General features: G+C 39.8%; 1 protein-coding gene across 19 annotated transcripts in view; it reads right to left on the reverse strand.

The window, feature by feature from the left end:
* Nucleotides 1–14,155, reverse strand: part of LOC110986335 (protein phosphatase 1 regulatory subunit 12A-like) — a 70,382-nt gene that overhangs the window by 42,793 nt on the left and 13,434 nt on the right. For 11 of the 19 annotated variants that reach the window (XM_022248206.2, XM_022248177.2, XM_022248124.2 and 8 more), the window contains exons 3-9: nucleotides 7,472–7,590; nucleotides 7,069–7,228; nucleotides 6,454–6,598; nucleotides 5,873–5,947; nucleotides 5,206–5,273; nucleotides 3,474–3,512; nucleotides 816–933 (exon numbers count right to left, since the gene is read on the reverse strand). In XM_022248206.2, coding sequence (XP_022103898.2) covers nucleotides 816–933; nucleotides 3,474–3,512; nucleotides 5,206–5,273; nucleotides 5,873–5,947; nucleotides 6,454–6,598; nucleotides 7,069–7,228; nucleotides 7,472–7,590 — 724 coding nt within the window. The remainder of the gene's footprint in view (nucleotides 1–815; nucleotides 934–3,473; nucleotides 3,513–5,205; nucleotides 5,274–5,872; nucleotides 5,948–6,453; nucleotides 6,599–7,068; nucleotides 7,229–7,471; nucleotides 7,591–14,155) is intronic. The other 8 variants (XM_022248133.2, XM_087133961.1, XM_087133963.1 and 5 more) reach the window with 3 other exon arrangements.

Raw genomic sequence — 14,155 nt, forward strand, 5'->3', positions numbered from 1 at the left:
ATTTTGGTCCAAAAATGTCCACCTCATCCTGCAGATGACTTGGAAATGCCAAAAAACCCCAAACAAACCCAAAAAATGTTTACTGATGGCGGCACTAAACACTCCGCCAAATGCAAACAGGTACACCTCATTTTGAAGCCAACAACATCAGCACGGCTTACTTGCTTTTTTCTTGGGGGAGGGGCGTCATTCTCAGTTTTACCCTGTACTTACATAAGTTTAATATAACTTTGTCACTGCTGACAACCATGCTTGATTTAGCTCTATGTGTATGTATATGAAAGGGGAAAATGGAGGAATGAAGGGAAGATAACTGGAAATATATGGGGCATGTGGTTTCATGTTCAAGGGAAAGTTTTTGTTTTGTTATACTACCTCATGAGAGTACAAAATGGCATGAACTTGAAGGACGGGAGAGTTTCAAAGGGACAATGGAAAGACTCAGCCGGGGTACGTGCTTTCAAACACAATCCGGACACATCCTAGAAACACTCAAAAATCTGTCCAAATCTTGACGTATCTTCGTGATGCTCAATTCATACGCACTTTAAGTGTCAGTTTTCAGGAAATCAGGCTGAATTCACGAGCCCTGCAAGGAGTCCCACGGGTTCCCCACTAAACTGACTTCACACCAGTCTAGGGACCAGTCAACCTTAAGTATTTCCTGTAAGCTGACAATGCACAGATTTCAGTGAGCAAGACAAAAACGTGCAAAGTCAAAGTTTAGTAAGGACATGTTTTTGACAAATAAAAGCATACATATTTCACAAAGCAAAGATGGAAGACTGAAGCAGACAGCTTTTGATTTTTTTTACCTTTTCCTTCTCACTGTCCTTGCCGTGAATCTTCAGTTCCAACTCGCGCCGCTCCTTCGCCATATCTTGGTGTAGCAGCATGTTGCGGTCAGGAACACTAATGCGTGTAACGGAAGACCTGCGAGTCAGCGCCAAAGGAAGGGGAACACCAGGGGGGTAACAGGGAAAAGGGGGGGGGCGATGGGGAGGGGGAAATCACAGGGGTGTCGGGAATAGAGACGAGAAAGAGAGAAGAGAGACACCGCACGAAAACGGGACGCACAAACAAGAAGAAGAGGGGGAATAAAAGAAGCCAAAAAATTTATGCAAAAAAGGAGCCGAAAAGGTTAGCCATGCATCGAGTCTTCCTCTCTTCCAGTTTTGCCCCCTTTTTTTCCCCCTTCCCATAAATTTTTTTTTACCACATTTCACTCGTCATGCGTCTCCTTGGCGTGCTTTACTGCCTCTTCTACACAACATGGAAGATTTCCTTACTTTTAAGGAATCACATTTTACACCAATCCACAAATGCATTTGACAGATCCGAGTTACAGACATAGCCAGATGTCATCTGAGAAACAAATCTATTATTTAAGGAGGCATAACCTTAGATTTGTTGGGAAAGTTGTCATTCTTTCGGCTTTGAACTCACTTCAGAGTGAACTTCAGTTTTCTTACACGTGCTTATTTCACTTTCTGATTCATTTGTTTAGGTGCTGAAGATGCTTAGGTCTACATGTACTTGCTTCTCCAAATCTCCTTAAATAATACATGTACATATACATTAGAAATACATGTATTCACTTTACACTTAATGCAAGTATGCCTCAAATCAAAATCATACAGAAGCGACAATCTGGTACTGCAATATTCACAAGAGCAACAAATAATGTCACAAATAAGTTGAAGAGTAAAATTAAATGAGTGAAACCAAATTGAGTTGTTCATGCATGCAGAGGAGATGGATTAGTTATGAATATTCATGAGGGTTAATTAGAGTAAATATGTGATTTCCAAGGTTGAATTTTAGTTGGTGCTTTGCAGGGAGAGACAGAAAGTAAGTTCTTCAGACTGGAAAACATCTCTTTCTGTTACATAAAGACTTATTAAAATAGGCAGAAACTTTCCATGTTGTAGAGGAAACAGTGCAATTAGAATAAAGGATGTCCCCTCCAAAGTTTGCTATTCCCTTGGTAATGAGTTGGATTGTCCCACTAATGTATCCACTCATTCAAAGACTGGATTTTCCAATACAAAACAGTGGTGTTTATCCCCAATTTGGAAGTTATCATGGCTAACCCTACAGGCAAAGCGTATGGTGAGCAAAGTGCAAAAAAAAAATTCAAAAAGATAGAAAAAAAATGATTTCTAACAACTTGGATCATAGGTAAATGAACTACATTAAAGCAGCCCAATGGAATTCTATTCGCAAGGGAGAAAATGCTTGAGAATTCAATCAAATGAAGCTGGTGGTTACCTAGATCTTTTCACGTAGCAAACTCGGTCAATTAGTTTCAGTGCTTGATGTTTAAAGAAAAAAAGGGGTCTGGTTTTCACATCAGAAAACAAATCAGGTCAACTCCTTTTTCTCATTCAGAAAAACTGTGTCAGAAAGAATTTTGACTGGGATAGGATTAAGGACAAGTGCCTCGGCGATATATTGTGGTATTTGTTAAAGGGCACCATGGAAGTCTATAATATATAAGTCTGTGCAGTGTTAACGGCTACACTTGATGTCCCATATCTCTGACACATTCAGTGGTGCATATTCCTATAAGCTCTAGCTATACCCACATCAAAGAATACACGCAATCTTATCCAACTAATCAGGATGGACTCTTACTGCCATCGACCAATGTGAAAGAATTTTCTTGGAGACTAAAGGTCCCGCGAGGAAAGATTTCAAACTGAGTGTTTTTAAAGCCTCTTTTTCATTTGAGGTTCTGTGATCAGAAAACTGTTTGGCTTTCTTTTTTTTTGGAGACGTTGGCATGTTCTTCTTTGAGGCAATTAAGAACAAGCTTTATAATCACATTTGACGTCCACCTGAGTTTATGCAATGCATGTATTCCTTGTAACAGATAAAATGCTGTGCTTCTAGGCAGGCAAAAATTCTGATGTGGTTTTCGGTGGATGCTATCGGGGGAGGGTTGGATCACAAGTGTACATAGACTCGGCAGAGAAAATAGGGCTCTTTTGTTGGTTAGGTGTACCAATGCACTACACAATGTCCGGGTTCACTTAAAACCTTTAGTAAGGGGAAGGACACAGGGGGGAGGGAGAACCGAGCAACTACCATGGGGACGGGGGACACATCTGGCCACTGAATGTCTATCTACTGACAGTATGGTGCAAGTGGGTTCTCAACACTGATACAGCATGACCCATCACCGGAGCAAGGCGACCACACCAACTTGTTCCTTCAGAATTTCCCAATTGCCTTCACAGTTTTAAAACAAAGCTTGTGGGTTAGGCTGCAAATACAGGGTACCAGCTGGAGGTGCCCATTTGGGACGTGTAATGTTCTAATCATTGCCACTTTAGCCAAGCCCTACCCTGCAAAACCAAGGGTTAACATTTACCTCCAAAAGGAAGAGAATTGCCACAAAAAGGGTAGTTTTCATTTTTTTTCTTTTTAACAAGAACACAAAAGCTTGACAATGAAAAGAGAATATCTACCAATTCATCTCAGGACGATTTTTGAGACTACTTGCCGTTCTAACCACCAGAGAACCAGATAAAGAAAAGAAGGCATTGGAGGGGAAAAAAATGGAATGGAAATAGATGTTACAAGTTTTATAGTATCCATTTTAGAATTCCTAGGAAGGAAAGAGAATAGCACGGTATATTCATCAGCTTTGGTCCATGAGTGCAAATGAAGTGCTGATTGAACTTGAGAATGGAAGGAAATTAATTGTCATGACGTAAAATCAAACTGTAGGGAATGTGTGCATGACAGAATCTACTGACAGACAATGTTGAAGTACATCCGATGATTATAGGACTGATTAAATCTACATGTACATAAGCTACTGAATGGGGGCGCTCTAAATGTCTAGTAAATGTCACATGCAAATTAAGTACATTGTACACTGTATTCACAATCAAGAGTAGGTGTGATGCTTTCACTACAAGCAAACAGTTTGTCAAAAAATTCCACTTTTCATGGAAGTTTTGAAAAAGATCTGGCTCTAAAAACTATAGCTTTGCTTTCTAGAAGTCATGCTTTTGTTTAATTTGAGAGGACGAAATGTTTTCCGAAATGCTTTGACAATAATCAATGAAAACTATATGAAAAATGAGAGCACTACATGTGCATGTGTAGACAGAAATATAGCAGAGCACATCTCAGCGAATGTAATGACATGGCTGTGACCTGAATGAAAGTGAACAGAGAGAAAGTTCAAACAGCTGCACACAAGTTCCCAGCGTACGGTAAAACTTGTCAAAAGTCGGCCATGTTGGATTAAGAGTGCACACGGGTGAAGCCAAATCGTGCTGCGAGATGCTAAAAAAACGGAGCAAAGTTCTCACACAGCATTGGGATGAATATGGCCGGCTTTTGAAGTTTGACTTTGACCCAAATTTCAACTCGTGTAGTCCAACTACAGGTTAATAACAATTCAAGTCACTACTGTTTGGAAAGCACACGTCAATCAGCTTCATGTACACGTGTACACGTTTGTTACACTTAATGCAAAAAATAGGCATGTTCTCCTTAATTGTTTAAACATGCCTCATTCTGGTTTTATCGGTTTTTGGGGGGAACAGTGCTTTTTTGACTCTGTTCACATGTTCAACGGGTGTTGTTGATTGTCTGAGAACTCAAACTGGGCAACGCCGGTGCTTTGGAATCGATGTTTTGTGAAATACTGATCTGCTGGGTTAATGCTTCAAAGGGCACAAAATCAACAATGAACACAATTTGACCTCAGGCCTCTTCTTTTCAATATGTCTTTCATTCAATTTCAGAAAGCGATTATCTGTTTAACTTCACACGGCCTTGTCATGCTGCAGCACACCAAATGGTGAACCAAAAAGAACGAAAAAGAAATTCAACCACAAAGCCGCAAAGTAAAGCTTCATGAAACACACACACACTAATAAACCAAAATAAAGGAGAGAACTTGACTGGACTATATTTACTGAAGCCATGAACTTTTAAAGTGAACAGGTGTTTTTCTCATAAGCTTGCGAAAAAGTAATGTTTTTGTTTCGTTTGAGTTTTGTTCTTCTTTCAGTTTTGTTTATTTTTTTCTAGAATTCTGAAAGAGATATGAAAAAAACTGAGCATGATCAGCAAAGCTTTTATTTCAGTATATAGTTTAACAAATGAAAAAAAAAAGAAACTGAATCCACAGACAGTAACTGACATGAAATTTCAGAAGAGTAAATAAATATTCAAGCATACCTTCTCTTGAAGGGTGGAGGGTTCTTAGCTTCAATCCTTGGAGCAGATGGCTTCTCTTCTTTCTTCAACTATCCCAGAAAGAAAAAGCTTCTCATTTTCTAATCAACACAATTTTGCAACATCACGTGAGGCATTTACAACCTGCTGATGAGCATCATCATTGAGGATTCATCACTCTCCACAAGTGTCATTCGGGACACTTGGCCAAGACTACTTTGCAACAAAGGCGAGTGGACTTTGTGGCAAACATTGGCCTCATTCAAAAACAAAAGGCCTATAGATTCATAACACAGATAAACAAATCATGCTCTGCTCACAGAAGTAAATCAGAATGGTATCCAATTTCCCATCTTTCAACTTCTGTCAAAAAGACTTGGCTTAGTCTACCCGAGGACAGACTGACAAAGACTGATGAATTCAAATTCAACTCGGCCCATTAATTTTGAGGAGGATCTCAAAACTCAAAAACATTACTCAAAACTCAGACATGTCACTCACAACTCAAAGATGTTCACATTTCTAAAAGAAGCCCGCGTGGGAACAATTGCATTTTCTGGGTATCACCAATGGTATTTGCTCACATTCTAAAAATAACTGATGTTTGGAGTTTTGTGAATGTTCCCCAAAATTGACCGAGTAAAGGAATTCCAAGACTGACACTACTCACAGAAGCTTGTTTCTTTTTCAGTTCTTCTAACCACTTCAACATTTCGTCGTCGGCCAGGTCAAAGGCAGTCTGACCCTGAGGAAATACGAACGTAGATGAATCATATCAATATGTTGACCATCTTCCTTTGGTAATGCGTACGTGCAGGCTAACTTGGAAGTGATTGTTGAAGATTTTAACGGTCTCCCTGGTAAGGGACTGGGATTGGACACGGAGGTCAGACACCTTAGTTGCCAATCCATGACTGGAATGAGGCTTCAGGCATTTTCGCAAGGCCGGTGGCCCTGAACAATTACCCTTCTCCTGACAAATCCACCAAGAGGTGGTGAAGAATTGGACAAGATCAGGCAAAGTAAAGCCCACTGACTGTTACTTTGCAATGGGTTTTTGATACTCCTTGAAAGCTTTGGTGTGAAGAGAACATCACTGGATTCCCGATTATTGGACATTTCCAAGGATTCAGATACACAATGCCTAACGAGTTGGAGATTCAATGTGTTAGTCAAAGGCACACAGGTCACTCCTGTCCCATTCCACACTGTGGCACTATCAGTCAGGTTACCAAGTGAAATGTCACCTACAAGTTTGTTTTTGTGGTCCATGTCGCACATATTCTCCACTAGTGATTCCACAGCCTCCTTCTGCCCCCAGTGCGATGCGGCGTGGAGTGGCGTCCACCCATCGTTGTCTATTTCGTCAACGTTGGCGCCGGCTTGTATAAGAATACTGCAGGAACAGAAAAGATTAACAGAACACAGAATCTAAATTATATATATTTAAAATTCAAGCATTGGGGAGGGCAGGCAGGGAAACACAAATATCCTATATTTTCCAGTAGCCTCAAAATAAATTTTGTTGAGGTAATTACAAAAGTCTTCACTGTTTTAAGATAGTGTACATTAACTATGAACCAAATAACAGCTTCAAGCAGGGAAGATAACTTTTTTCCCCCCAAAAGATACCTGTATTTATGAAATTGTTGCATATGAAACCAATAACTCTGGACACAGGACACATTGGGACAATTTAATCTGTTAAAAGAATATGTGACTACCAGCGTGTAATCAGGAAAATGGTTCAATACAAAATTTTTTTTTCTCATCTTGTTTTGACAATGTTGTCAATGAGCACCGGAAATGACTGAATTAAAATCTAGTAAGTGTTGAGAAGGTAGCCTGGCACCTGGAAAGTCTCACCTCATAACTTTTATATAACCTTTGGCAGCGGCCACGTGGAGTGCTGTGGCACCAGACTTTGGATGTCGCTTCTCTTTAATATTTTTCGTGTTGAGCCACTGGTTGGCATCAGTCAACATGCGTTGTTCTTCCTCATTCCTGGCATTTTCAACATCAAGACCTGTAGACCAAAGTAATATCAAAAAATTTTTTTTTGAGATTTACAACTTCAAATGTTAAAATCCAAACAAACCCATTATTTAAATGTTTGTTTTTATTTTTATTACAAAATCTCATAATTTTTACCTAGTTGCTTCCTACATTTTGATTTAATGCACTCCATCTGCAATCCACCTTCTTTTACATTTTTACACTCCGCCCACCCCACAAGCCCTACTCCAGTGACCCTGTGACCTCCCCTTACCCAGCTTGTCAATGATGTTTTGTAGATACTCTTCCATGTCCTCCTCTTCAGCCAGGTCCAAGGGGATTTCCCCCTCATTATTAACAGCTGCAACATTGGCCCCATTGTCTACAAGATACCTGAGAATAAGAAAAAAAAAGAGAGATTCATGACTTTCACAATGAGTAAAAAAAAAGCTGACTTTCACAAGGTGTACACATGACAAACTTGGAAAGAACACTGACAATCAAATATTCATGCAAGAGAAACTACGGGTACAGAATGACCATAATTACCACTTTGTTATATGTACATTTAAATCCAAAGATGATTATGCAAATAATTTTCAGGTGCCAGCAATGTATGGCACTCATTCTTTCCATGTTCTCTTCCTGAAATATCAAGCAGTTACAGATATACTCAAAATTACCTGAATTTGAACCAAAGGAAAAGACTATTTTTGTTGCGCCTTTTTCTGCTTAACAACGAACATTCCAATACTCTCATTTAATGTGATTTTTCAAATGCACTTCACTTTCAAACAATGACTTTTACATATGTACAATGCACCGCGAGTATACTGTTCAGTTGTACATTACATAACTTGATGCACATTTTTATATTCTACCTTAATTAAAGAATAACACGTTTTTCAATGGCAACAAAACTGCCATTTTAATGTTCTTCTTTGTCTTGGAGACAAAAATGCAAGTGTAACAGAATCCCATCGAGCTTTGTAATCCACACTCATTACCACAATAGTTCTCAGAGACACATAAACACCTGAGCGTCACACATTGCCTGTGTAATCCATGGGGCGACTGCACTCTCAGTTATGTTAGAAAAACACGCTACACATAAATCCTGATGCATTTCCTAGCCACTCTGGCTGGGAATTTTAAGTACATGTACATAGGCCTATCATTCACAGTAATTTTTAACTCAAGCGCAGGTTTTGTTTTACTGTACATGAGCACAGGTGTGCACTTTGCATGTAAAACACCTTATCAGCTATAGTAATTGATGCAGCATTTAAATTTGTTGAGGTGCACTTTTAATGAACTTGCTTTCTGTATTATTGTAAGTCTTTGGACAGAACTTCACTCTCTCAAAATCTACACTATGGTGTTATTATGCAAGCCTCTACATGTACATGTAGTTTCATTAATTCGCAAGGAACGAGGGTACATCCCCGTTTAGTTTTTGTCACTTTTGGAGGGCTATGGTTTAATAACTCTGTCAGAAGAAGATTTTGCAAGACTTGGATTACATTCTGGTTTTAACCTCAATTCATAAGCACAGCTGTTTTGCTGCAAATAAATGTTTATGTATATGTATGGTAGTTGCCTTTGTAACAACTTCAACCCTACCCCCCCAAAAAAAATTAATTTCAGACTGTTAAGAAATCTTGTCTCCGGATATTGAATGTACATGTAGTACCACAGTGTGTATGACAAAAAGCCACTTCATCAACAGTACAATCACATAGCAATACTGCAGGTGGGGCATGGAATTACTGCATTGGTCGATGCTATCGTATACTGTATGCAGAACATGAATTGTACTTGTGCACAGTGGATCAATCAACGTCCATTTGTTCAGGTCACTTGAATTCTACAGGAATTCAATTTTTGACTCCCTGATGTTGAAGTTATCACCAAACTTGGAAAACACCATGCAGCACCTAAGCCTAGGTCAGCCTAAAGTAGCTTCCCTCACACATCTCAGTCCATTGTTTGTCCATCTTTTACCCTTTTCCCAGACAAAGACACATATTCACACGTTCCTCAATGACAACCTCCTCATTATCACACTATTTACCCGTGATAAATTGAACAAAGCGCTGGTGGGGCAAGGTACAAATTATTTCCTGAACAGAATGGGGAAAAAAAAGCTTGCTGATACAACGGGTCAACTCTGCTATTTTTCTCCTTGTGTTTGTTTGATTTTTTCTGTGCAGAGTTTAGAGTGTACATGTAACAATATTCATACTAAGCATAATCCAGTTGACTGAAGTTCAAAGCAAGTTACTGTAGGAAAAAATGGACGTGTGGTTTTGTCACAGGGAGCTCAGGCATATCACAGTCAAATCTACATACAATTTGCCATGGATATACAGTATTGGAAAGGGGGGCACAAACGGTGCAGAATGCTCAAATGACAGTATCCAGTTGCATACATGTATGCTTAATTAATAACATCAATACTCTGGGTTAGGGATCAACTGATGTAGGTTTTAACTGCCAATCCGATGTCCAAGGTTTTAATTGGAAGATCGGCTGATGTCCAATCCTATCCGATATTTTTTTACTGAAAATGCAACCTTAACAGGATGCATATACATACATGTAGGCATGCTCATGACATCGCAAAACCTGCGTACTCCCTTAAAATTTATGTCAGTTTAAACATTATCGGTAATAGGATTAGTTTTTTTGCCTTTACTGTCACTGAGTTGAGAGAATTGTGTACATCATATCGCCACTCACACGATACCGACAGTGCTCCGTTGTATGCAAACCTAAGGCACGAACTGCATATATGTACGGTACAGTATATGTAGAATAGACACACAGAACCTGGGGCTGAATCACGGCTAGCCTTTAATCAAGGCGCGCATGGTATCGGTGCACCATGCTCGGCTCGTGGCTTTGCCACTCACGTTAGTGTCTTCATCATGTCAACGGCACACGTGCGTGTCGTGTGTCCAGCACGCATTGAGTATAGACTAAATCGCAGGCCACATGTACCTTCAGACCGGTCACACAACACCTCGTGGTGCCACACGCGGTGTAGTTCCCTGGCTTTTTTCGTGGTGGTCAATGAAATTGGTCAACATGTACACTGACTGCTCCTTGGGTCCACGAGTTGCTATGGCACAGGTCTCGAAGATGTAATTTTCGGGGATACTTTATATGGGTTTAGCCATGGTTTAACTGTTCATTTATCTCACCAAGTGAAAAACACTGTTTTTATTCATGCTTAAATAAAAATATGACATTTGCGTTCGTGAAAACTGAGTGCAGAGTTTGTTCCTCTTTTTTCAATTTAACATTGATACTCATATAGGCAAGGAGGGTTAAATTTGGCGATCCGATGTTTAGCTGAAGTTGCCGAACTTCGCCCCAATATGATGTCCAATCCGATCATCGGCTGATCCCTACTCTGGGTAATAGTTGTGTATGTGCATGTGCATGTAGAGAACATACTGTACAATGTTGGATAGCACTGGTTGGTTTGAGTGTGAAGGCCACTTTTGGGCAACACTCCCCAAGAAATGCAGGCTTCCAATAAACGGCCCACCATGTAAAGGCCTACATTGTACATGTACATGTGCATAAATATACTTCGAAGTTTTGAGTGGTGACGCACTGACAACAATGGTAATGTCATATCAATGTATCTCTGGCATTCATGTATGTTATTCTAGGAAGAACAAACCATACATGCAATGTGTGTATACAGTTTCTGAGTCACCTGAAAATCTCAATTCATTGTGGGTTTGGGGAATGACTGACCCCAACTCTCTGGGCACTTTTTTTCGAGGAACTTTCGAAGTACCCTTAATCCATCACTATGCTGCTGACTAACAGCACCAGTACAGCGGTATTCTTTAAATCTAGTAGTGTATTGCAAAACAAATACAGGTTAAAAGGAGCACCTTATTGAAACTTGTATGTAGACCCTGCCTTTACATGGACATGAATGTGGTAGTTGATATTCATATTAAAAAATGGTAGTAATTTACCAATTCCTATTGGTCAAGAGCCTGTAATGAGGGCTTTGAACAACCAACAAATCTACCAGTACAACATGTCACTGGTTTTAAAGATCAATCACATTGGTAATTAACAATTTGAATTTTTATGAAATTTAGGTATATTTAAAACAAGTTAGTTGGTAAAAACTAAAGGCAAACTGAAAACGAAAGTAGTCAGGAGCATCCAATAGAAGCCTGTTTTGATGACATCACACCATGGCTCAGCAATTATGCGACTGTTTCATTATTTTGGGGTGAATGCGCCCCACATGCGTGATCGCTGTGCTTGCTCACACTTAACTGTGAATAAAAAGAGTTTGGACAGTGAGAGCGACTTGGAATTGCTTTTCCATCAATATTGTTGATCAACACTGCATCGTTTAATAAAGTTGGACCGGAGTAAGGTCCTGATGAATTTCAGGCAGATGGCCGCGGTCATTTGCCGAGAATGACCTCTAATTTACTTTACCTTTTTTCCCCTCTGTTCTTGTGCAATAAAACCCCTATTACGGCTGCAAGGTCAAGAAACTCTGGGGGAACAAGAGCCGTATTATGACATCATCAAATCGCTAGATTTGTTTGCCGCCCTCACTGACGCATTTTTTTTTTTACTCTAAGCATTCTCGTGGTGGATCTGAACTCCCAAAAAGATATTTTTGTTTATAAATGCGAAGAGAAGCGGCCACGTTAGTCATTATATGGGTAACAAAAGAGGTATGAATGGGAATAAAGGTGAGGTCCATTATCATTGCCAAAGCCCTATCTGCTTTCAAACAATGTAGCCCTATATTCATCTTTTGTATTTTTAAACAGCTCCTTCACACTTTTATTGCCTTATTAAGTAACAATGGCTAGCCTGCACAATCCTGAATGCGTCCAAATATTTCCTGTCAAACCGAGAATTCCATATTGGAAGATGCACTAGAGTTTAAATAATGCTTACGATTAAACTGGCCTACAGTACATATGAAAGTGACATTTCAAACATTAAATTGGGATTCGTAACTTTTCGAATTACTAAATTGCTTAACCAGATAATGTTTACCCACAGAACCAGCCACATCTGCTCATCAAATTTGTGACACGTACACATATAATTATGTGCTTTAGTTGGTTAAGCTGTACACACTGTAATTACAGCGTGTGCACATTCCAGAGAGGAGTTCAAAAAACCAGATGGAATGTCACAACATTGCAGACGCCCACCCACGAGAACATTAACGGTAATTATGCAGCCGGAGAGCGCCCACTGGTGTCAGGAATGCGCCAGGAGTTGGGTAACTGGCATCCAAGGCATGTCAAACATTCCTGCCAACCCAATGACTCACCACTCACAATGTATACAGTTCATAAATCCACATAAGAAAAAAGTGCACATGTAAATGAAACGTGTGCACATGTAGGTGAAGATGATTTTATGTCATTAGCTCCCAGACAGAAAATGTCCTCCACTAGTGAAGGACAAACCTTGGGAACTTACATGTACATGAACACATTTCCTTCTGTCTTGAAATGTGAAGAATTTTAAAGGCTGTTCCTTTCTAACACTTTGCACCCTTAAGTTAAGTGACACATTTCTGTGATGTGAGCGCTGAATCATTGCGATTTTACACACCCTTACCCTGGCAGTCCTCTATCCTTTGATTTCAATATGATTTTTACATATATGAACATGCATGGGGGGGGCAAGGACCAGGGAGTTGAGGTGAATATCATGCATTGGTACTACACAATTTCTCTAACCTGGTAAAAGTACTGTACACATGTACATGTACCGGTAGCTTGGGGCCAACAAAATCAGGCAATATACTTGGTTTGGCAGAATAATGCCTGTCCCCTGTGACATTGACCTCTATAAGGATGAGGTCATGCTGAGGTTGCCCTCAATGTCACTAGGTTACAGCCCCATCAGAGGTAAAAAAAAAAGCTTTTACAGGGCCCCCAAAAAGGGAGCACATACCATCCTCTGTACAAGTGAAACTCTTGGTACTGTGCAGCAGTATGCAAGTGTGAAAGAATTACATGTAAGCCTAAATGATGAAAGCAAAGGTGACCATTGTAAGTACATGTACGTGCCAGTGGACGGTTTGAACAACAGCGCACCTGCAAGAAAAACACAAACACTGCCCCTAAAACAGCATCCACAATCAAACCATATTAGAATTTTGCACAGACAGTATGTTTCGAATCCCAATCTATGGAATGATGATCCTAGTGTGGAATGTACATGTAATCATGCGAAGACTGAATAAAAAAAAACATGTAATGTAATGCATATTGTGTGTGCTGTGTACTTAAAATGGAGAAATGTACATACTGGTACATGTATGGGTCCATGTACACATATGTATGAATGAGTAGGTCTTGAGGGAAAGTTTTCTGTTGTTAGGCATATTACGACTGAGTTATGGGAACTTTCTGCTGTCCCTACGACTTTTCTGTCCCCCACACAATCAGCGTAATGTTGAATGTACATGTACTGTACAAGTAAAGTACATGTAAATAGTCTCCAAATCTGTGGAGCAAATACATGTACATTTTGTATGTGTGTGTATGTAATATGGGAACATGTACTGTACCGGTACGTTGCGAATTGTACACTTATTAGGGAAAAGTCTGGACTGTGCATTAAATGGCTACTCTGTTACTGCTGCATGTGTCAATCTGGTATGGGCTCCTTGGTTGGTGTGGGGAACATGAAATAAATTGCTGACACAAACTGGTCACCGTACATGTGCTTGTACATGACAGATACATTTTACAAGTTGATGTACAGTACAGTGTTGTACATTGTACATGTGTATCAGGACTGTAGCTGATAACCATGAATAAAATGTCTACAAACTGTACAATGAGCCCACTCCACTGTACCAATCCACACAGAGCATGGGATCAATCACACATTGTGAGTACAGTGAACAGCACAGGCCAAATCAGAGAGGCGG

Source organism: Acanthaster planci, linkage group LG03, assembly GCF_054643075.1.
Source record: "Acanthaster planci isolate LZ-2023a linkage group LG03, COTS_SCS, whole genome shotgun sequence".
Classification (NCBI taxonomy): domain Eukaryota; kingdom Metazoa; phylum Echinodermata; class Asteroidea; order Valvatida; family Acanthasteridae; genus Acanthaster; species Acanthaster planci.